This window comes from Hippocampus zosterae, chromosome 6 (assembly GCF_025434085.1).
Source record: "Hippocampus zosterae strain Florida chromosome 6, ASM2543408v3, whole genome shotgun sequence".
Taxonomy (NCBI): Eukaryota; Metazoa; Chordata; class Actinopteri; order Syngnathiformes; family Syngnathidae; genus Hippocampus; species Hippocampus zosterae.
In genome coordinates, this window is record NC_067456.1 from 1,092,017 (window position 1) to 1,114,221 (window position 22,205).

A 22,205-nucleotide genomic window follows, 5' to 3' on the forward strand; every position below is an offset into this window, starting at 1 on the left:
TAAAAGTAAGATGAATTTTTTTTAACTCACTTTTTTTTTGTTGATTTTTTGAAAGAAAGTCACATTATTAGGTAACCCTTATTTTTATTGGACAAAAACATTTGAAGGAAAATACTTTTCAAGAAAAAAAAAATCTTAAGCCATTTTAAATCAGTAATTTTTTTTCGGTAAAGAAAAGGTTTAATTTCTTAAAATACAGTCGTACAGTTCCAAGAAAGTCCACCTTTCAAGAATAAGTACTATTTGTTCAAAGTCTCCTTAAAAATACTTTCAAAGGAACCGCAATGTTTTAGTTTTTAAGTCATTTTCAAGTCGTTGCGTTTTTTGTTTAACTTTAAGCGGTCACATGAACAAAAATTGTCTTTTTTTTAGGAGAATATAACAAGTTCCTCGTCATTCATATACCTGTATATAATTATTTATTCGGGTTATATTGTTTAATCAAAGAAATAATCAATAAGCACCAAACATTTCCGTTCATGGAGTGTTTTGATTTGGTTGCTAAGTGACGTCAAAAGCGTCTCGCGCACGCGCAGTTATCATCTGCAGTCAGGATTAACTGCCGCAACCACGGATCAAGTTAACGCTTGTAGCGCCATACGGGAAGCGAACATTGATTCACACACTAAATGAAATCTGCGCCTAAGGCATTATCATAGCCGATTGCTTTACTTTGAAAGTCCGCATATTTAGGGTTTGGTTTCCGCAACAGTGACGCTGTCTTGATGACGGATTGCAGTGATAAACACAAACACGCAGTCTGAGCCCAGTCTGCGGGGACGTCAGTGGAGCTTTTTTGGACATAGTTAGCGGACAACCTCTGGTTCCCTGACTTCGCTTCGCTCGCTCGCTACCCGTGGCCTTTGACGCCGCGAAACCTTTGACCAACCGTTCAAGAGGAACCCAGGCGAGGGCGAGAAAGCTGGTGACCGTCCTTGCGAGCCCTACTTTCCCGCGTCCCCTCACTTCTCCTCGGGGGGCGGTTTACTCGAAAGCGGCGGAAGCAATATGACCGAGCTCCGGCGACGAGGGGGCGGCGGGGAGGACCCGGACAGCACTGACAACATGACTGACAAGGTGAAAATAATTATTTTAATTATCAAAAAGCTTCCCGTCGGCTGGACGAGTTGGTGGTCGAGTTTGTCAAACCGAAGTGGGACGGGACGGGAGGCGAATTATTAGCCTGTTAGCTTGTTAGCGAGCTAAGTGGCTAATCCCTGCGCTGGTTTAAAAATAGCCGCACTCGCTTTGATTCAATGTTTACAACACATCCTCCTCACAAATATGCCAAACTCCACACCATTTACTCACGAAACCTTACATACCAAGATGGATTTTGTTGTAGTTGTTAAAATAAGAAAACAAATCTCTGAAATTGTTGTCTCAGTGTAGTTACGAACAACAATTCAAAGACTCCACTAAACTTTATTAAAAAAAAAAAGTAGTCTCTACCCCTGTTATTAGTGAACATTCGCGCCTTATCATTATCTCATAAATTGAATTTTTTAACTTTAACATCATGTTTGCCACAATCAGAATCAGAATCATCTTTATTGGCCAAGTATGTAAAACACACAAGGAATTCGTCTCCGGTATAACACGCTGCATTAGTATCATCATAAACAAGGACATGACAAATGGGTGTGGAAGGACATTTCGTGATGTAAGTGAACCATAGTGCATTGGATTAACTTGTTTCAACCCCCAACAAGAAATTCCTGTAGAAAAAACAAACAAAAAAATGTATGTTCAGAAAAAATCTCCGACTGGGTGAATTCACAGGTGCCAAACGTGAGTATGCAGGGGCCCACTGTATATCTAAACAGTGCAGTACAATTGAAAAAGCAAAACAATAAATAATAATAATAATAAATATACTCATGCAGCGCCTCTGTTTTGTCTCTAGCCCAAACTGTCACAGTCATGATGTTGGCTGCCTTTTTTTTTTCTTCAAGTCACAATTTTATCAAATTACAATCATTTTCCCCTTTCTCCCCCCGACCCCTTAAAACCATATAAACTATTCCCAGAATAATTTCTACTTTTTTTTAAAGTCAAAAGTAAAACTCTTCTAAGAAATTGCAACCTTACAAGTATTTTTTTGGGCTAGAAAAGTTGTAAAGTCATATTTTTTTGCATGTATTTTAAAGGATTAAAATCGTTTTTGTAAAAAATGTGCAATCATGCGAGAGAAAAAATATTTATTTTATGAAAAAATCCATTTTTAAAACAACAACAAGAATTATGATCTATCGTCACAATAGTCAGCTCCACTTTGCTGCTGGAAAAGCTAAATTGCGCCACTAATTAAGCCTTCCTTCATATTTCATAATTTGCTCTATTCTGTCCTGTCCTGTCCTGTTGTCACATCGTAATGATAAATGAGCCCAGTGATCATGAGTCATCGATATCAGTGAAACGCATTCAAGAGTTGGCGGGATGCTGAGTGTTGACCTTTTACCCCTCGCTCGGGAGGGTGTGCTGCTTGTGCCGCGTTGACTGAACGACCTTTGTACCAGTTAGATGAGTGAGGAAGACTCTTGAAGAAGATTTCTCTCCTTCCGTCCAAACGGCAAGCGTCCAAAATCCCTTCTGTGATCATTTCCACGCGCCCCGTCATGAGGAGCGCGCGTGCGCCAAAATTTCGTCACGGTTGGGCACAACGGTGTCAGATGGTCATTGTTTTCAGATAGGAAGCAACATCGCAAAAAAAAAAAAAATGCAAAAATGGGAAGTTGATGAAAATCCGCAGCGTGGCCCGTGAGCCGACGGCGCGCTCTTTGGGGCCCTGAGTGCTTGTCGTCATCTGATGGCTGTTTGTGTTGAAACTTTGGTGAACATATCATGTGATGGTGGCAACATCATCGAGGATTTGCGCTCTTCATTTTGGAATGAAAAGACTCCAATGTTTGAAAGAAGGAATGAATGAATAAGTGCGGTGGGGATTGTATTGTATTGTAACAGCTGAACGATCTTTGACTTGATTCCATTTTTTTGCGGGAGAAGTATCGTCGCAAGGTTGAGACAATTCATGGTTTTTTTTTGTTGATAAAGTTGTTTTTAATTTTAGAAATTAACTTTTGAATAATGGTTTAAAAGTTTTTTGTAAAAAAAGTTTATTATATTTTAATTTAATTGTAATTAATAAATAAATTATATTATTATAATATTTATTTATTAATTTATTTTAGAAACAAAAAAAGTTGTATTTTACAAGCAAAAATGTATTTTTTTCTGAAACAAATTGTGATTTTGGAGGGGTGTTTTTTTTTTTTTTTTTTTTTTTTTGGTGGGTGGTTTGCATGGGAGTTTTCACCCGAAGACACTTTTTTTTAAGTTTGTGTTTTGCGAAAACGATGCAATTTAGTCAGAACATTCATGTTTTCGGAGTCATATTTTTCCAAGATTTTTTTTTTTTAAAGCAACCAGGACCTTGTGAATTTGAAAGTCTTTATATTACTCTTCATATTACAAATTTCTGGGGTGAAAAAAAAAACTTTCAGTATCAGCAGGTCAATCCAACCTTTTTTTTTCAGTCAAAACCCGTGGAGACAAGAGTTTTTAAATATGTATTTCTATATTTAGTCAGAGATAATGTCCATCCATCCATGCGCTAATTCCCCGGCTCTTGCTTCACCTCCCTTTTTAGGTTGTCTCTGGCCGCCCGACGCGATCCCGGCGGCAGTCAAGCGTTAGCGCTAGCTCCAGTGAGTGAGCTAATTTGTCAAATGTGACCAGCCAACTGGACCTGTTCCTTCGGTGTGCCTTTTTTGGACACGCTTGGTGCAAGGAAACAAAAAAAAAAGTGTTGAAGGAGTCAAAAGCAGAGGCTTTTGTTTGCTTTGTTATGCACATTACTGCCACCCGCAGCAGTGGAGTGGAATGGCATTGGGCGCGACCTACCACTTTTCAAGCGAGGTTTTAAAAGTACTGCTTATGTCTCGATGAAAAGAATCTAACATTATCTGCTTTGTTTAGCATTTTATATTAGATTTAATTTATATCTTACCATGCTAGGCAGTCCTTGGCGTCTTTGCATCTTAAATGAAAGCAAAAAAAAAAAAATGGCGGAAAGACGGCTGCAATCTCAAACGCTTTGACTGAGTCCATCAAAACTGTGACTTTTGCGCTAACAGGTTTTGCTCTTGTGGCACCTCAAAATATTTAAAAACGACACGACACCCTCATAGCCAGCGTGGCGCTCATGTGTTTGTAAATGTCACTCACTCAAACTTTGGTTTTGTCTGGGTGCAAAGGAGGGCGAGGACGACAGGTTGTTGGGCCTGCAGGGCGACACGGAGGCAGAGTGCGACGTGGACACCAAGGCGGACGCCGCCGACGTGCCGGCGTCCACGGCGGACACCGACAACACGCCGCAGTGTCTCAACAAGGCCCTGGAGGGACTGCCGCCGAGGTACGCCTCCACGTCTTCGTTTACGACCCGGACGTGCGGGGCGGCATCACAAACGTTGGTGGCCACAATTTTGTCTGGGTCAAGGTCTGTGCTCAAGACACCAGACCATTTTTCACCGCACGTGTGAAAAACCGGGATCGTTTTGGATCTTTTCATTTGTTTTCATGCATTTGCATGAACAGGCAAACACAAATTGGTGTTTTCACCTGTTTCTTTACTAATCGCCAACTAGTGGCCTGGCATGCACATTACACCCATGCCTTTTATTAAATGTTTTGCTAGGTTTTAGTGTGACGCTGATTAGTCGACGCTAAGCTACTACACTGACAGTTTTTTTTTTTTTAAATACGCGACCAAATCCAAAAACGAATTATTCTTACAGGACAGAAATGTCAGCTCGCTTTGTTATTGCCCTCTTGAGTGTAAATGAATGACATTTCTTTTATTCTGTGCTGCCCACAGATGGAAGAACTACTGGATCCGAGGAGTTTTGTCTCTCGCAATGATTTGCGGCTTCTTCCTTATCATCTACCTGGGACCAATTGCTCTCATTTTGATCGTACGCACCCTTTCCTTTTATCATACTGGAATTCCAATGACTTAATTACATTTTGAGCTATTGTTAGCACCTCTTATTTTTGCTTGTGCTCGTGCAATTTGAAATCTTAGGACTGTTGTAACCAAAACATTTTGGTTGGGCTTAACAACATGTTTGTTTGTGGTGGTAGGTGATGACGGTGCAAATCAAGTGTTTCCAAGAAATCATTACAATCGGCTACAAGGTCTATCGCTCATACGACCTGCCCTGGTTCAGGACTCTGAGCTGGTGAGGAGAGGAGCCCTCGCACGTGAACACACACACACACACACACACACACACGGTAGTGTAGCGTGTAGCAACGGGTTCAAAGATCACTTGTTGTGTTGGAAGTCAAGGAGAGTGTACAGATGTCCACGTAGAAGATGGTTGAATAACTCAAATTACCGCGTTGTCTTGTGGGAAGGTTATAAATGTATTATGTATGTCAAACTGTCAAAGCCAAGGCCCGGGGGCCAGATCTGGCCCGCCACACCATTTTATGTGGCCCGCGAAAGCAAATCAAGCATGCTAACTTCCATGATGCTTGCTAAAGTCTGAATCAAAATTCCATATTGTCATATCTAATCCATAACGACAAAATTTGACAATGTGGACCCCGACAAAAATGAATTTGACACCCCTGATGTACAGTATGTGATTGTAAAGGTGTACGTATCGTTGTGTTGAGGTACTTCCTGGTGTGCGTCAACTACTTCTTCTACGGTGAGACGCTGGCCGACTACTTTGGCGCGCTGGTGCGGAGGGAGGAGCCCTTGCAGTTCTTATCTCGCTACCACAGGTTTATCTCCTTTGCCTTGTACCTGGCAGGTAAGCAAACGGGTGCACCTCACACCCATGCCCGCATTTTATTTGATTATTATTATTTATTTAGTTTTACAAAGGTAGCGAGGTCACTTTTTTTTGATAATTTTAAGTCAAAATGTTCACTTTTCACGCTTAAAAATCCTTATCTACGCTCTCCAAATGTGTGCGCTGTGGTTATGCTAGCTAGCTAAAGTTAGCTAACTGTATGTCAAATAGATGTATGTTGTGGTCATGCTAGCTAGCTCCAGTTAGCATGAATGATGTGCTACGCTGTTGTCATTGTATCGGTCTCAAACTACCGGTTTATGTCAGATAGATAATCGCTGTGGCTATCTGGCTAATGCTAATTAAAAAGGTGTGTTGCGCTGTGGTCATGCTGGCTGGCTAAAGCTAACGCTGACAATGTACACCCTCTAAATACAGGCGAGCCAGCTGTGGTCACGTTATGTGAAATAGAGATGCGGTGTTGCTAAAGCGATTGGCGTTGTGTGCTGTGGTTGCGCTAGCTAGCTAAAGCTAACGCCGGGGGTGTATGTAAATCCGGAGGTATGGCTTACTGAAGCTAACTGAACTGCACTTAGGCTAACTGGTGTGCTATGCTAGCCGGCTAAAGCTAACTTTCCCGTTTAAAAAAGTATGTTTCGTCTTCTCAGATTACAAACGCGATACCGTGTGGAACAGGCTCCACGAGAAAGAAACATACATCATATATCCTGTCATTAATGTTGTCACATATGTCATCTTGGACATATTTGAGGTTATCTAATGATGCTGATGGCATGTTGTTCTTTTTCTTGTTGTTGTTGTTTTTAGGTTTCTGCATGTTTGTGCTGAGTTTAGTGAAGAAACATTACCGCCTCCAGTTTTACATGGTGTGTATACAAACAGCGATACATACGTGCCTCCATCTTTATTTTTTCGATCGCTAACGCCCAACTCACAGCATTTGTTATGATAAAGCGGAATTACACGAGATGTCATGAATTATAACAAATGAAATGACTCATTGATTGGCAAAGAATGTCCTCCGACTCCAGCAAATAATTCGTTGATGTGCAATCTGTATATCGTCGTGCTTTTGATACGCTTTTACTCATCTGTCTTCAAATATCGGGTCGAAATGCGTGTTGCCACATTCCAATGTTGTGACACTATGTGTGTGTGTGTGATTGTTTGGATGTGTGTTTGCCATTCCAGTTTGCCTGGACCCATGTGACGCTGTTGATTGTGGTGACTCAGTCGCACCTTGTCATTCAGAACCTGTTTGAAGGAATGATCTGGTAAGCTCAACACAATGCGGCAAAAGGTTACGAGTCGTTGACTCCTCCCACAAAAAGGGGTCGCGGTCGCCGATCCCTGCCCCAAAATGGCTTCAAATCCAATCAATATTGATAGTTAGCATCATAGCGCTAGCACAAACGGACGTGACGCCGCACAAATGCGCGAGCGAGCATTTTACTCAAACAAAGTAAAGTTGGAGAATGTGAGAGTGGGGTTGGGGGGCGGGGCGGGGGGGTATGGGGTCACGCTACGTGGCTTGAACATGGCAAGAGTTTAATGAAATTCTGTTTTTAGGTTCATCGTGCCCATCTCCATCGTGATCTGCAACGACATTGGCGCCTACCTGTTCGGCTTCTTCTTTGGACGCACGCCACTCATCAAGGTGACATGATGACGAGACAACGGCGGGTTGCGAGCCGGGAGTTTGACTCGGATGGCGTGTGTGTGTGTGTGTGTGTGTGCAGCTCTCGCCCAAGAAGACATGGGAAGGATTTATCGGAGGCTACTTCTCCACCGTCGTTTTTGGATTCATTGTGAGTGCAGCTTGGCAACGTTCCGCGACCAATCGACACCATTTCTACAAAAATGTACCTACCCCTTGACACGCCACTGACGGAAACACGCAACCACATCCGACATGCATGCAACAAAATACGAGGGTCATCAATCAATATGATGTTCTACGGCCTCTTTTGACGGACACCTTTGGTTGATGGAAACCGCCGTAAAAAACGTTTTGAGCGTTGTGTTTCCTATATGATGAATGCGTGGCATTGTGTTGCGCAGTTGTCGTCGCTGCTGTCCCAGTTCCAGTACTTTGTGTGTCCGGTGGGCCTGAGCAGCGAGAGCGGCAGCTTGTTCACGGTGGAATGCGAGCCGTCCGACCTGTTTGTGCTGCAGCAGTACAAACTGCCCGCGCTGGTCCGCAACGCGCTGTCGTGGGTGAGCTCCTCGCGGCGGGCCGCCGATCCTCTGCCACGTGTTTGCGGGCGCATCTTTTTTCGGCGGGGCGGAACTCGACTTGTTGAAAATGCTCCTCGTATCTCGTTGATGGAATGGGGAATGGACAATAAAATGGATGGGGGGGGGGGGAAATAATAATAAACAAAAAACAAAACGTCAAGAAGGTAATGAACACATAAAAATAGAAAGAATTTTAAACTTTAGCAAATAAGATAAGATAAGATAAGATATCCTTTATTCGTCCCACAAAGGGATATCTTATCTTATCTTATTTGCTAAAGTTTAAAATAAGATAAGATATCCTTTATTCGTCCCACAAAGGGATATCATATCTTATCTTATCTTATCTTATCTTATTTACTAAAGTAAAGTAAAGTAAAATACTTGACTTGCTAAGTTGACCAAAGTAGATATACTTGAAGTAAACAGAAAATAATAATAATAATAATAATAATAATAATAATAATACATCACATTTGTAAGCGCCTTTCACAACACTCAAGGACACTGTACAGCCAAGACCAATAGTAAAACACATGTTTAAATGTCATTAAATAATGACATATTCATGTTATTATTTTACATATTAATATTAATGTTAAATAAATGTCATTAAAACAAATGTTTTGAAGATTTAAAAATGATGAAATTTTTTTTCCAAATTCAATTGGAAAAAAAAGATTAAAATTGTGTCAAAGCAATATATTTCAATGTCATTTATTCACCTCACTTTTTCGAGTAGATAAATATTGATTTTATTATTGATATGCCCCCCCCCCAAAAAAATGCATAGTATTTCAGTGAATCAGGGAGCCAAATTGTTGCATGTTGCATTGTAGCATTTGTTCTGATCAAGCAGAATTAGATGAAACAATCCATTCTCAAAAGGTAACACGTTTTTTTTTTTTTTTTTTTTTGGCTGGTCTTTCCTTCTCAGGAAACGGTGACATTGTACCCGTTCCAGATCCACAGCATTTTCCTGTCATCCTTCGCATCGCTCATCGGCCCTTTTGGCGGCTTCTTCGCCAGCGGCTTCAAGCGAGCCTTCAAGATCAAAGTACGTCCACCTGCCGGCTCCGTCTCGTGCCATTACGGCATCAAGTGTTTATAGTCCGGTGTCAAGTTTTTGTGGTGCTGAACGTCGACGTCGCCACGCTAGGATTTCGCCAGCACCATCCCGGGACACGGAGGCATCATGGACCGCTTCGACTGTCAGTACCTGATGGCCACCTTCACCCACGTCTACATCGCCAGCTTCATCAGGTCAAAGTCATTTTTTATTCAGCAGCTTGAAATGTCCTTGGTTTTGTAGAGGATCATGAGAAGACCCACCAAAAGTCTGAAGGAACTGTGCTCTAAAAGACAGGAAGTCCGTCAATTGGGTCGAATCTTCTTTTTGTTCCCAGGGGCCCCAATCCCAGCAAAGTCCTGCAGCAGCTGCTCATGCTGCAGCCGGAGCAGCAACTTAGCATCTTCAACACGCTCACCTCGCACCTGAAGGACCGTGGCCTGTTGCCCCCCACAGCATGAAAAGGGGGGTTGACGCAAGAGTGTGTGTGTTTGTGTGTGATGGTAAAACTACGTACACAACATAGACACAACAACAACACATCTTGTGTGATCCTGGTAACTCTCCATCCGACTTGAAAAATAAAAATGGAGGGAGGGGGGTTGGGGGGGGGTCAAATGTAGTCTATAAAAAGTCTTCCGCCGGTTTTGGAGTATTGCATCCGACCGCCATCTTTGACCAAGAAGCGGTCAAAGCCCACATTGCACTGACCCGCCAATGAATCAAGTTCGTCGGTTAGCGGCCTATCACGCGCTAACCAATGACGGCCCACTTTAGCCCGTGTGCCCTTAAAGTCAACAAAGTAGAACACACGCATGCTACATGCTAATGTACATAAGGAAATGTTGAGCTAATATATACTATTGATGATGATAATAGCAAAAAAAAAACCAAATAAAATGTATGTACAGTATGTAGCAAGCTAGCATGGACGCATTTAGTAGATTTGAACATTAAGAAGGTGGAATTTTTAAAAATATATATTTTCAGAGTAGCTCGATGTTGGAGTGGGAAAATTCTTGCATATAGCTTAGTCGCTGTGCGCGTGCGTGTGCAAGGCTAGTCGAGTTGCTAACCGCTGAATTCCCCCAGTAGTATTCTACTGTTGAAGATGCAATATATGTTCGCTAGTCACACCGAGCACGAAAACATGCTAACTATTAGTAGCCATGCAAAGAGGATATCAAGCAACTCAAACTATACATTTTTTTTTGGAAGCTTTGAAACAGTCGCTTGCGTTCGCAATTTAGCACAAGGTTGCGCTATGGCTTGCTGTCCCGCTTTGCACCACGGGTGCTAATAGCGAGTCACGTGTGTGCTAAGCTAAAAGGCACTTTTTTCTCCACTTTGTGATTTTCAGTAAATAACATTTTCTTGACTGCTAGTTTGTCACTTACATCCCCAACGCGCTAATTTGTTCAGTTGAAAATATTGGGAGTTTTTGCGTGTGTGGGGGGCGGGGGGGGAGTGTGGCATAAGGCTATTCTGGCTGCTAACTGCTAACCCGTTGGCATTGTACTACTGATGAAGAAGCACTAAAATGTCCCTACCTGCTAACAATGCTAACCGCACGAAGCACCACTTCTTGAGAGGGTTTTATTGTGTGAAATAAGATGTTTTAAGGATGTTTATGAATGTTGTTTGCCATGAAAACAATGTTTAACGCAAAATGTTTTGCAGATATTTTATGCAAATTTTCTCCAAATGTTCGATTTGGGGGGCATGGAGAAAAGGTTTACCAAAGCCTTTTTGTTGTTGTTGTTGTTGTTATTGTTTTGAACTTCAGATGCTGTTTTACAGATGGACTGATTTTTGAAAAGTGCTACTGGGACCACATGAGGGGCTTTTATTGTAAAAGAATGCCGCCTCCTGTCACAACTGCCCATTGAGTTGATTTTGAATGTGTGGCTATTGATGTAAAGCAGGGGGGGGGGGGGGGGGGCTCTTCCATCCTGCCAGTTTTTCCACATCTCCCTGCTGTCACATGTCTGTGATTCAACCAATTAGGTAATCGCTAAGGTCTGCAGAAGTTGAATCACCATCATGATCATTTGAATTGATAAGATAAAGATAAAACCTTTATTTGTATCGAAATTCCCAATTTACAGCAGCAAAATTATGAAAGGGACACGTAGAAGAACAAAAAGTATATCGCTAAATTGGGTCTTTACTGCAGGGAGAGATGGAAAACAGGTAAGGACGGCAGCCCCCGAGGAACAAGATTGAAGACCCCCCCCCCTATGTAAAGCAGAGCGAGCGGGCTTTCCTGACCCAAATTAGCATTGAAATCTTGAGCCAAAAACATTACGAGATGTGACAAAGAAACAAGACTCGTGACTTTAAGCCAACGGCCGGGCACATCTCGCCAGTTTTGTTTGCATCTTAAATGACGCTTTGTTTTCAACAAACAAAAGCAGCAGAGGCGGGCCAACAAATACCATCCGTGTCACATTGTTTTCACCTCTGGAGCAACTGATACTTAACACAAACGGTGAAGCAATACATGTAGACATAAAAAATCTTTTTTCTTCTCAACGAATAATACTGCAGTTTATGAAGGTGTTGTGTCCCCATTTCCATCTTTACCTGTCTATTGTTTTGCCCCTGGATGGCCAGGGTGTCAACACCAGAAACAGCATCATGAAATGAAGGAGGAAAAAAGATAATTTCAATGTCATTATGGAATGTTTTTATAAAGTAGTCTTGTTTCTTGCTTGTCACAACTCCCACCTAAACTTGAAAAGAAGTGACAGACGGTTCCCTGTAATATTAAGCTCGGGAAGCTCTTCTATCGAGGAAAAGTGCGTCTTTGCTGGGAGGAGGTGGAGGGTATGTTTTGGACCCAAAATGTGCATTTCTGTTGTCCTGACAGATTCGCACAATAACAATGTGTCAGTTGACTTGATTATTCTGTCTAATTTTATTTTATTTTATTTTATTTCCTTCAGACAGAATAATTTTAAGAACACGAACTGGAACATTTAGAGACGGTGTTGCTTTTTATTTATCATTGTGAGCATTTAATTTGAATATTAAGATGGAGAAAAAAAATGATGATGATGGGTTTGAGATGAACACGGGGTAAAAAAATTTTTTAAAAATCACTTGTGTTTTGTTGTTTACTGTAACATTTTTATTCCACACAAATAAAAAAAAAATTGAAATGTAAACATTTCAGAACATAAAAACGAGACAAATTTCGTGCTTTAAACAATGCCACAAAATCTCCAAATTCACTTTGAAAAACATTCCAGATGCCTGAAAATTTAAAATAAAAAAAGCAAACATTAAAATTACCGTGTCAATTTTAACAACATCGACCAATAACATCTGATATTTAAAGTGCTTTTTGATCTTGAAGTCATTTGTGGACGACCCCTACCGGTGGACGTTTATAATTGCGCAATTTCACCTCCAAAACAAAAACGGGAAACAAATTCGGCATATTTCACCGAAAAGTGCAATTTGATGCGATGGCGTAATGACATTTTTATGGCGCTTTCGTTATCATTGTGTCAATTCTTGAGTTTCAGCCATCAACACACAATTGGGCGGACAAGTTGATTGTGACGAGACGTGAAAAAGTCTGAAGGACCCTTCAACCGAACAGGAAGTCTGCCCTTTTGAAGGTAAGCAGCCATTTGTCGCAAATTCCAGGGGTTCATACTTTGTACGTAGTAGAACTCGTTAAATTTACAGGATTCGTGTTTTTTTTTTTTAATGTAACTATTTGGATGTTGGTGTTTTTACATTGGAGGTACATGGAGAGACACCCCCTGCAAAAATATACAAATATTTTTTTAAATATTAGGGGGCGGTAAAAAATATGCAAATGTATCTGTGCCAAAACCGTGAGTCAGCGGGGGATCGGCTGTAAATTTATTTTGTGCACTGCATTTATCGGAAAACAAATATACTCCGCTGACGGCCTTAGTGTACATTTCTTCCACCTTATGCTTTCCTAGACGTTTAAATGTTTTCATAAATTCATAAATACAAATACCGCTTAGTGTACTAGCAGTGCATAGCGGTGCCACGGGTTTAAGCCTACGGAACGTGTCACTGGATTACCGGCGGATTAAACGGCACCCTCGATTGGACGTTTTCTTCGCCGTTGTCCGGTTGTCCGCTTTGCGGCCAAAACAGGTGTCGGAGGAGGGCCGAGGCAAATCTCACCATCAACCGGAGTAGCAGGAACGCGAGCGGCGTGGCGATCTCCATGAGGTGGAAGATGGTGACGCTGAAGCGGCTCAGCACGCACGTGAGCAGGAAGGCGGCCAGCGCCACGGCCGGGTACAGCGCCAGCTTGGCCAGCATGAAAACGTGCTCGGGCCCACCGTAGCGCACGGCCGGCCGCAGCGTCCGCCGCCCGCCGCCCTGAAGCGCCGCCACCCAGGTGGCCAGCTGGAACACGCCGGCGCCGAAGACCAGGACGCAGCTGGCCTGCACGGCGCGGCGCTCGGCGCGCAGCTCGGCCAGCGGCAGCTCGTGGGTGAGCCGGAAGGCCAGCGGCAGGCCGCCGACGAAGGCCAGGGACAGCGTGTTGAGCAGGCCCATGGCGCGCGTGGCCCGAGACACCTGCAGGAAGAGCGAGTGGTGCGCGAACCACAGCAGGCCCACCGTGGCGAAGGAGCCCAGGTAGGCCAGGTACACCGACCCGTACGAACGCAGCGCCGCCACCAGGCTGCCGTTGAAGCGCTGCTGCACGGCGGCCGGCTCGGGGACGTTGTCCTCGCTGCAAAACAGAAAAGAAAAAAAAAAAAGATTTGGCCGATGAACAATCCAGACTCTTAATTGGATTTTCGGTACCAACCAAATGTCCAGGATGAGCAGCGTGGCCACAATGGCATAGACACCGTCGCTGAAGGCCTCCACGCGTTCTTTACTTAGGGCTTCGCTGGGTAGGAAGGTGGAGAACATAACCTGTTCCGGATCCTCCTGCGCAGGACCTCGAAAACATCCCAATCGCACACTTCAAATATGACGGACATTATTTTCAAGAGAGTTGTCGTCGGGAGAAACAAAGATGGCGCTTACCGAGGAGTTTGTCTCGACACCACAGGATGGCCTGGGAGATGTATGGAAGGAAGATGACCAGAGCCAGCAACACGTACGACTGACAAACGCACAGAGAAAAACCTCACGGCGTCAGGGACAACATGACACGGATAACATCACATCGAGAAAGAGAACAAAAATCGCATCCTGGGCAACAACATCAGGTCAAGAACCACAAAGTCATCACGTCAAGAACAGCCTCAAATCAGCACACCAGGAACAGCAAAATCCTCACATCCGGTACAGCCTCATGTCAGGAAAAACAACACCACAACTTCACATCAGGAACTAAAGAGAGTCAGGAGCAACAACAACCTCATGGAAGGATCGGGACCCTCACATCAGAAGCGACAACCACAAGTCTGAAATGACGACGTCAAACCAGAAACGGTAACGCATGAGGAGCAACATATCATCAGGAACAGCAACATTGGAGCCACCTCACTTCTGGAACAACAACATGAGGTCGGGGGAGGCGGGACCAACCAGCTGGTAGCAGAAGAAGGAGCAAACTGCAGCCAGGAGGCACATGACAGGAACCCTCAGCAGGACTTTGAGGATGTGATGTCTGTACACGGAGCGATCCTCACATGATCGGATCTGATGCTGGAGCAGGAATGGACGGCCGAAGGCGTACAACACAATCACCGACTAAACAAAAACGACAACGACGGCGTCAGTGACGAGGCGGAATCGAAGATGCTCATGCTAACACCAGACCTGAATGAGACCGATGACCATCACACAGCCGCAGAACAGAAGAATTCCCAGAACGTGCGCTGGAAAGTTGGCCATCAGCGAAAACTACAAGGACAAGAAAACCTCTGCTGTGATGTCATCGGTGATGTCATTTGTCAACAAATGGCGGGACCGAGACTGACCGTGTACGGCAGCAAGGTGATCAGCATCATGCACGCCTGAAACCCCAACATCGAAACATTAAGAATATTGCGTCAGGAACAACAACATGCCTGGAACAAGAACCTCAAGTCAAGGGTCATGCACAAAGTTGTTCTACTCACAAGGTTAAGCAAGGCGAGAGTGTCGTCGATGCGCACGATCACCTGGAATAACCTGCAACAGGAACAAGAACGGGTCAGACGGGAGCTACAAAAGGTTACTTTGGGTAAAAAGGGGAGACAAATAGCTGGGCAGGAACAAGAACAACTCAAAGTGGAAAAAGAACAAGTGCAATGTCCAGAGTTGGACTGGACAACAATGAAGGTGTGAAACAGGAAGCTGCCGTTGCTGCGATGAGGATTTCTTTTTTTTTTTCCACCTGATGTGCGCCGCCCAGGCCACAGTGACGATGAGGAAGGTCATCAGATAGACGGCCACCTTGGTGCCCAGCAGAAGCTGAAGGTTGTCATCTAGCTCCTGAAATGGAGACATCGTTACCACGGTAACGTTTGACAACATCGATGATGTCACGCATTACCTCGTCGACCTCCATCTTGGTGTGGGCCACGGGAAGAATCTGCCGGCACACACACATTTGTCAGTGTTGCTCATGATGGCTACACTAGATGTCAAGGAAGCAAAAAATATTAAAAGAGAGTTTATGAATCGTGAATAGTATGACTAAAGTGTCATGACGCACAGCTCATGTGAACCATTTTGGACGTACAGTCAACTGAAAGAAAGACTGAAACCATTACATAAAACTGAGTTATAATCAAATTTGATATTACACAAAACAGCACATCGGCCATTTTAGGTGGAAACTTTGCAAGAAAACGTTCGACTCTCCCGCCGTTGTATAGCCACCCCTAAATATACACATACGCCTTTATTACGTCACAAGCACCTGCTTCTCGCCATTGGGCGGCTTCTCCATTCCCCGACACACTTCCGGGTCTGTGCCCAGCTCATTGTCGTACCATGACGGTGGCGATGATGGAGAGCAGCGCGTCGCTGTAGGCTAGCAGCCGGTGCGAGGACTGCGTGCCCCCGTGAGCTTCCTCTTCCTCGACGTCGTCCGAGGCGGCCAGGAGGCTCTCTGTGGACACGGCTAAGGCATCCAGCTCCTCTACCGCGTGCTCGCCGACGTGCTGCTCCTCCTGCGCCGCATGGTCGTCACCTTCCTGTCTGTCCATCGCGGAGCTCTGTTTGCAAACAAACTGTTGACAGTCAGGTGACCTCAGGGGGCGGGAAAACCTGATGCGGAAGTATGAAACGTCATACCAGCGTCCGAACAGAGACCGTTGTCTTACTCGTTTAGTTCAAATATTTGTAATTAGCCCACTATTAAATAAAAGTGTTTTTATTGACTAAAAATAAAATAAGAACATCTGTGAATTACATTTGAATACTGTATTTACACCACTTCTCGGTAAAGAGTTGTAGTGTAACTTTTGTGCCTCTAGAGGGAGACAGCTGTCTGTTGTCAGTGATCATGTGGACACAGATTTGTTTTCAACAAAAAAAGTGATTAAAAGTGAACTACAGTACTCGGTAACAAAACATATTCTACATATATTCATAACCATATAAACACAGCAATGATCACTTGATTTATTTAATTCTTAATATTAAAAATATTAAATATATCATATACAATAAGAGTTACGTAACGAAATCAAAACCCCTAAATATGTCGAGGTTGCTGTGACATGCTAGCTTTAAAGGATTGTTGGTCGACTCAATGATGTTATCCTCATAGCTGTGCTCTAAATGCTGCTTCATTTAACTTTCTCTGAAGCAGCTACACGAACGCGCGTACACACACACACATACTTATTATTAATTCTCATTATTTTTACAGCCTCCAGCCCCCCCCCCCCTGTAGGTTTACGGCCCCACCCATAACCACCGGGGAGGATTGGACAGATGCTCTTCATCCATCATCATCATCATTATCATCAATATCATTGTCATCACGTTGTCGCTCTTCCTGGTCTTTCTCGGGTGCTCCATGATGGCAAAGTTTCTGGCAGAAGTCTTGGGATGTGCACTTCCCATGCCGGAGGTAAGGACTCCTCCTCACACGGCGTGTTGTGTCGGTCTTTGTTTGGTGATGCTGAAGTTGTCGCCATGGCAACATGAGAAGGATGCAAGAGGATGCTGATTGACAGCTCTTCTCTCTCCATGTGCTCGCTCGCTTGCCCTCGTGGCTTGCGATTGACTACTTTTTGAAACAATCTAATGAGGCAAAAGAGAAGCTGGCCAAATGGAGCGAAAGAAAAAAAACCAAAGAAAAAGCAACAGGCTGTTGTGAAGAGACGACGAGTCACTCCTTAGATTGTGTTTTCCTCGTTTGTCATGTCTTGACGTGGAATTGGAGTGGCTGGACATTACATAACCACACACACACACACACATAAAACTGTAATCCATAAACAGCGCAGGCAAAGCTGCTAATCCGTCAGGCATCATCGCAATCTGCTTGATTTGTGGCATGTGTGTGTACACATGAGCGTGTTTGTGTGAGCGCGCACATGTGCACGGAGTATGAAATGAAAGATGTCCAACCAGATTAAGGTAAAAAAAAAACTAGCAATCAACCAATTAATCAATGGCACATCTACTTGCGCCGCTATATGTTAGCATACATATCACCAAAAATGGTAAAAATTGCCACGTGGGGAAACAGGCAGTGGAACGGCACGGCGAAGTGTAACCGGGTGAAAGGTGGGACGGGGGTCGAGAAGGTCAATGCTGAGCTTTTCTCGTAATCTGTTACCAGGTCAAACGTTGTCCAACAATCTATTGGCGTAATATTGTGCAGTATCGCAACACACGTGCTAACATCTCGCCTCTGTTGGGTTTTGTGGGAAAGGCAAAAGGACAGAGTGGTCTGAAAGCACAGGTTATGTAACGGCATCAAGCTGATTGTGTCTGAACAACCTTTTTTTTTAAACTTGGTCCTCACTGTGCACAATTACAGGAATGTGTGTGTGTGTGTGTGTGTGTGTGTGTGTGTGTGTGTGTGTGTGTGTCTGCACATAAACACTCAAGCACGAGAAAGGAATTAGCCAGCTGGGAATGTCACATTCATACACTGTGTGTGCATGTGTGCGTGTTTGCTTGCAAGCGGGCGTTTTGCAGAAAGACGATGCACACAAATCGATTCCTCCGTGTTTTTCATTTGTGATATTTCAATTTTTTATTCTTTTTCCCCTTTAAGTGAAAATACGTGATTCTGTCTTCAATCTCCGGAAAATGAATTTGCTGGGGCGACGTTTGGCCGTCCGCCTTAAAGCGATTAGCCTCGATAACGCGCCGCATGCTAATCTCATTAACGATCGGCTCAGCGTATGAATATCGAGCGTGATTCGTGTTAGTACTCGCTTATGTAAGAATGCGCGCGTGCGTTCCGCGAACGTCCTCGTCCACTTGACGGGACGCTTGACCTTCTTTCAACTTTCAACCGACGGTCATGCGATTCAATTTGCCACGCTACAAGCTAACATGCTAACAGCGATTGGATTTTGGTACAATTGCTTTTGTCGGAATTTGTTCGTTCCACCTTGCCAGGTTTCAAAAGCCGGACGGCTTTTGTTGGGCTTGAGCTAACACGCTAATAAGAAGATAAGATGAGAAAAGCTTTATTTGTCTCCCGATGGAGAAATTTACAGCAGCAAAATTACGAAAGGGAGAAGTAGAAGAACAACATGGTTCTCAATGTGAAATAAATCATTCATTCATCTTCCGAGCCGCTTGATCCTCACTAGGGTCGCGGGGGGGTGCTGGAGCCTATCCCAGCCGTCTTCGGGCAGTAGGCGGGGGACACCCTGAATCGGTTGCCAGCCAATCGCAGGGCACACAGAGACGAACAACCACTCACACTCACACCTAGGGACAATTTAGAGCGTCCAATCAGCCTGCCATGTATGTTTTTGGAATGTGGGAGGAAACCGGAGCACCCGGAGAAAACCCACGCAGGCCCGGGGAGAACATGCAAACTCCACACAGGGAGCCCGGAGCTGGAATCGAACCCGGTACCTCTGCACTGCGAAGCCGACGTGCTAACCACTGGACTACCGGGCCGCCTGAAATAAATCAATACATAATTTTTTTTTTAATTCCTTGGAAATTATACGACTAAACGAGCTTTTAAACCATTCTTGACAAAAAAATAGGGGCAAATATTCCTTTTAATTCTTAAAAAAAATAAAAATAATATATATTTAAATACACACACGAAGGAAAACGTTGACCGCTTTGTGCCGTGTGAGCCGCCAGCGTGGAGTCTGGCCTTTGGTCCGACCTACATTCCTGGATTATGTAAAGGCTCTTATGTAAGAAAGAAGATTTTTCTCCAAACATGGTGACATTTCTGGGGCCCGGCGTGTAAATTTAGAACTTCTCTTTCCCGTTTTAGCCTCTTGCAGCGCTTCCTCTTTGCGGGAAGGAAATGAGAAGTCAAAATGGAAATTCCTTAGACGTCGTCTTCCAGGGTGGTGAGGGGCAGGGCGGGGGCGTGGGGTTGGGGGGCTGTCTTGGTGGGAAGATTAGATTGATGGTGGCTTTGTTGGGTCGATGGAATGGTGGGTGGGTCGGTGGTGTGTCGTGTGTGTCGTGTGTGTCGTTCGCGACTTGGACTCATCTGTCGGCGGACTCTGTGGCGCAACGGTAGCGCGTCTGACTCCAGATCAGAAGGTTGCGTGTTCAAATCACGTCAGGGTCAATTTTGAAAATTTTTACCCCCCCCCCCCCCCAGACTCATAGTTGCTCGTGTGAAAAAAATCCACTTGTAGCTGTTGTTCAAAGTTGCTTGTCTCAGTCGCATCGAAAATTTGAAACGATGCGCTTTGAGCATTTTTGATCGGCTGCCACATTTGGACTCCAACCAAAGAATTCTCGAGCGCCCCCCCATCAAAAGGCGAAATGACCCTGACGTGATTTGAACACGCAACCTTCCAGGGTGGTGAGGGCGGGGCGGGGGGGGTTGTCTTGGTGGGAAGATTAGATTGATGGTGGCTTTGTTGGGTCGATGGAATGGTGGGTGGGTCGGTGGTGTGCCGTGTGTGTCGTGTGTGTCGTTCGCGACATGGACTCACCCGTCGCCAGACTCTGTGGCGCAACGGTAGCGCGTCTGACTCCAGATCAGAAGGTTGCGTGTTCAAATCACGTCAGGGTCAGTTTAGAAAATTTTTAACCCCCCCCCCAGACTCATAGTTGCTCATGTGAAAAATCCGTGAGGTTCGAAGAGAGCAAAAATCTACTTGGAGCTGTTGTTCAAAGTTGCTTGTCTCAGTCGCATCGAAAATTTGAAACGATGCGCTTTGAGCATTTTTGATCGGCTGCCACATTTGGACTCCAACCAAAGAATTCTCGAGCGCCCCCCCCATCAAAAGGCGAAATGACCCTGACGTGATTTGAACACGCAACCTTCCAGGGTGGTGAGGGCGGGGCGGGGGGGGGTTGTCTTGGTGGGAAGATTAGATTGATGGTGGCTTTGTTGGGTCGATGGAATGGTGGGTGGGTCGGTGGTGTGTCGTGTGTGTCGTTCGCGACATGGACTCACCCGTCGCCAGACTCTGTGGCGCAACGGTAGCGCGTCTGACTCCAGATCAGAAGGTTGCGTGTTCAAATCACGTCAGGGTCAGTTTAGAAAATTTTTAACCCCCCCCCCAGACTCATAGTTGCTCATGTGAAAAATCCGTGAGGTTCGAAGAGAGCAAAAATCTACTTGGAGCTGTTGTTCAAAGTTGCTTGTCTCAGTCGCATCGAAAATTTGAAACGATGCGCTTTGAGCATTTTTGATCGGCTGCCACATTTGGACTCCAACCAAAGAATTCTCGAGCGCCCCCCCATCAAAAGGCGAAATGACCCTGACGTGATTTGAACACGCAACCTTCCAGGGTGGTGAGGGCGGGGCGGGGGGGGGTTGTCTTGGTGGGAAGATTAGATTGATGGTGGCTTTGTTGGGTCGATGGAATGGTGGGTGGGTCGGTGGTGTGTCGTGTGTGTCGTTCGCGACATGGACTCACCCGTCGCCAGACTCTGTGGCGCAACGGTAGCGCGTCTGACTCCAGATCAGAAGGTTGCGTGTTCAAATCACGTCAGGGTCAGTTTAGAAAATTTTTAACCCCCCCCAGACTCATAGTTGCTCATGTGAAAAATCCGTGAGGTTCGAAGAGAGCAAAAATCTACTTGGAGCTGTTGTTCAAAGTTGCTTGTCTCAGTCGCATCGAAAATTTGAAACGATGCGCTTTGAGCATTTTTGATCGGCTGCCACATTTGGACTCCAACCAAAGAATTCTCGAGCACCCCCCCATCAAAAGGCGAAATGACCCTGACGTGATTTGAACACGCAACCTTCTGATCTGGAGTCAGACGCGCTACCGTTGCGCCACAGAGTCTGACAAAGCTTGCTTGTCACTTCAAACCTGTAATCCCGACAAAAAAAAAAAAAATTTTGGTCGGGAGAATCTTTGTCCCGCTGTGAGGGAAAAAAAAACAAAACAAAAAACATCAGCCCTCCTCCTGCTCCTCGGCCCACTTTGGATCCAGTTTCCACAACAAACAGACAACTAAGACCCCCCTCCGCATTCACGGAATTCTTTCAGGGCTTGCCGAGAATTGTCGAGTTGCCTGCAGGGACGGCCTCATGCTCAACTCGGCTTGACCACCCGACGGGGGCTTTGGCGCGATGACATTGGAAAAGGGTCAAATTGGATCGTAAATAGTCGCAATTGGATCAAAGTCCATCAGCGGTCACTTTGATGCGCCCCCGAATTTGTTGACTTGGAGTCTTTCCAAACCTTGATAGAGCTCAGGCATATTTTGCAAAAAATGTCATTGGGGAGTTTCACTTTGTCACTTCTGGCTAAAGGGGGCATCCGGATTTGAACCGGAGACCTCTTGATCTGCAGTCAAATGCTCTACCACTGAGCTATACCCCCAACCGTTTGGCAGGAGGGTTTAAACAGTGAGATGTCAACAATTAATGCACAGAAGGATTTTTTTTCTTTTGGGGGCGGGGGGTTGCACACAATCCGGTGGCCCTCGGCGTGAATGTCAGTGTGAACGCTTGTTTGTCTTTCATGGTGTCACAATTCAGGGTGCCC

General features: G+C 44.7%; 3 protein-coding genes, 1 long non-coding RNA gene and 6 other non-coding genes across 14 annotated transcripts in view; 6 read left to right on the forward strand and 4 right to left on the reverse strand.

Moving 5' to 3' along the window:
* The first annotated feature begins 707 nt into the window (after positions 1-707).
* On the forward strand, positions 708-9,740 carry cds1 (CDP-diacylglycerol synthase (phosphatidate cytidylyltransferase) 1). Its single transcript, XM_052069010.1, has 13 exons — positions 708-1,077; positions 4,257-4,414; positions 4,877-4,973; positions 5,143-5,240; positions 5,683-5,822; positions 6,633-6,691; positions 7,017-7,099; positions 7,395-7,482; positions 7,565-7,633; positions 7,887-8,042; positions 9,001-9,120; positions 9,223-9,326; positions 9,470-9,740. The coding sequence occupies exons 1-13, from the start codon at positions 1,009-1,011 to the stop codon at positions 9,591-9,593; spliced, it is 1,365 nt and encodes a 454-aa protein (XP_051924970.1). The 5' UTR covers positions 708-1,008; the 3' UTR covers positions 9,594-9,740.
* Positions 9,741-11,082: 1,342 nt separating this feature from the next.
* Positions 11,083-22,205, forward strand: part of rasgef1ba (RasGEF domain family, member 1Ba) — a 29,308-nt gene continuing 18,185 nt past the window's right edge. The window contains exons 1-3 of one of the 3 annotated variants that reach the window (XM_052068993.1): positions 11,083-11,139; positions 12,660-12,761; positions 16,955-17,158. In XM_052068993.1, the coding sequence (XP_051924953.1) occupies positions 17,105-17,158 (54 nt within the window). In that variant the 5' untranslated portion in view covers positions 11,083-11,139; positions 12,660-12,761; positions 16,955-17,104. Of the gene's footprint in view, positions 11,140-12,311; positions 12,762-16,187; positions 16,325-16,954; positions 17,159-22,205 lie in introns of those variants that run through there. The other 2 variants (XM_052068991.1, XM_052068992.1) reach the window with 2 other exon arrangements.
* On the reverse strand, positions 13,077-16,286 carry tmem175 (transmembrane protein 175). 3 transcript variants are annotated; one of them, XM_052068984.1, is made up of 10 exons: positions 16,071-16,286; positions 15,629-15,667; positions 15,470-15,567; positions 15,213-15,264; positions 15,072-15,107; positions 14,911-14,994; positions 14,677-14,841; positions 14,170-14,248; positions 13,946-14,081; positions 13,077-13,867 (listed from the first exon to the last, which is right to left on the reverse strand). In XM_052068984.1, the coding sequence occupies exons 1-10, from the start codon at positions 16,284-16,286 to the stop codon at positions 13,192-13,194; spliced, it is 1,581 nt and encodes a 526-aa protein (XP_051924944.1). In that variant the 3' UTR covers positions 13,077-13,191. The 3 variants fall into 3 exon arrangements, with proteins under 3 accessions (XP_051924944.1, XP_051924946.1, XP_051924945.1); XM_052068986.1 differs by having other exon boundaries at positions 15,629-15,712; positions 16,071-16,208; XM_052068985.1 differs by having other exon boundaries at positions 15,998-16,139.
* trnaw-cca (transfer RNA tryptophan (anticodon CCA)) lies at positions 19,748-19,819 on the forward strand. Its single transcript has one exon. It is a non-coding gene; the product is annotated as a tRNA-Trp (tRNA).
* trnaw-cca (transfer RNA tryptophan (anticodon CCA)) lies at positions 20,202-20,273 on the forward strand. Its single transcript has one exon. It is a non-coding gene; the product is annotated as a tRNA-Trp (tRNA).
* LOC127602799 (uncharacterized) lies at positions 20,297-20,979 on the reverse strand. Its single transcript, XR_007962878.1, has 2 exons — positions 20,910-20,979; positions 20,297-20,449 (listed from the first exon to the last, which is right to left on the reverse strand). It is a non-coding gene; the product is annotated as an uncharacterized LOC127602799 (long non-coding RNA).
* Positions 20,669-20,740, forward strand: trnaw-cca (transfer RNA tryptophan (anticodon CCA)). The gene has a single exon. It is a non-coding gene; the product is annotated as a tRNA-Trp (tRNA).
* On the forward strand, positions 21,135-21,206 carry trnaw-cca (transfer RNA tryptophan (anticodon CCA)). Its single transcript has one exon. It is a non-coding gene; the product is annotated as a tRNA-Trp (tRNA).
* On the reverse strand, positions 21,426-21,497 carry trnaw-cca (transfer RNA tryptophan (anticodon CCA)). The gene has a single exon. It is a non-coding gene; the product is annotated as a tRNA-Trp (tRNA).
* On the reverse strand, positions 21,969-22,040 carry trnac-gca (transfer RNA cysteine (anticodon GCA)). Its single transcript has one exon. It is a non-coding gene; the product is annotated as a tRNA-Cys (tRNA).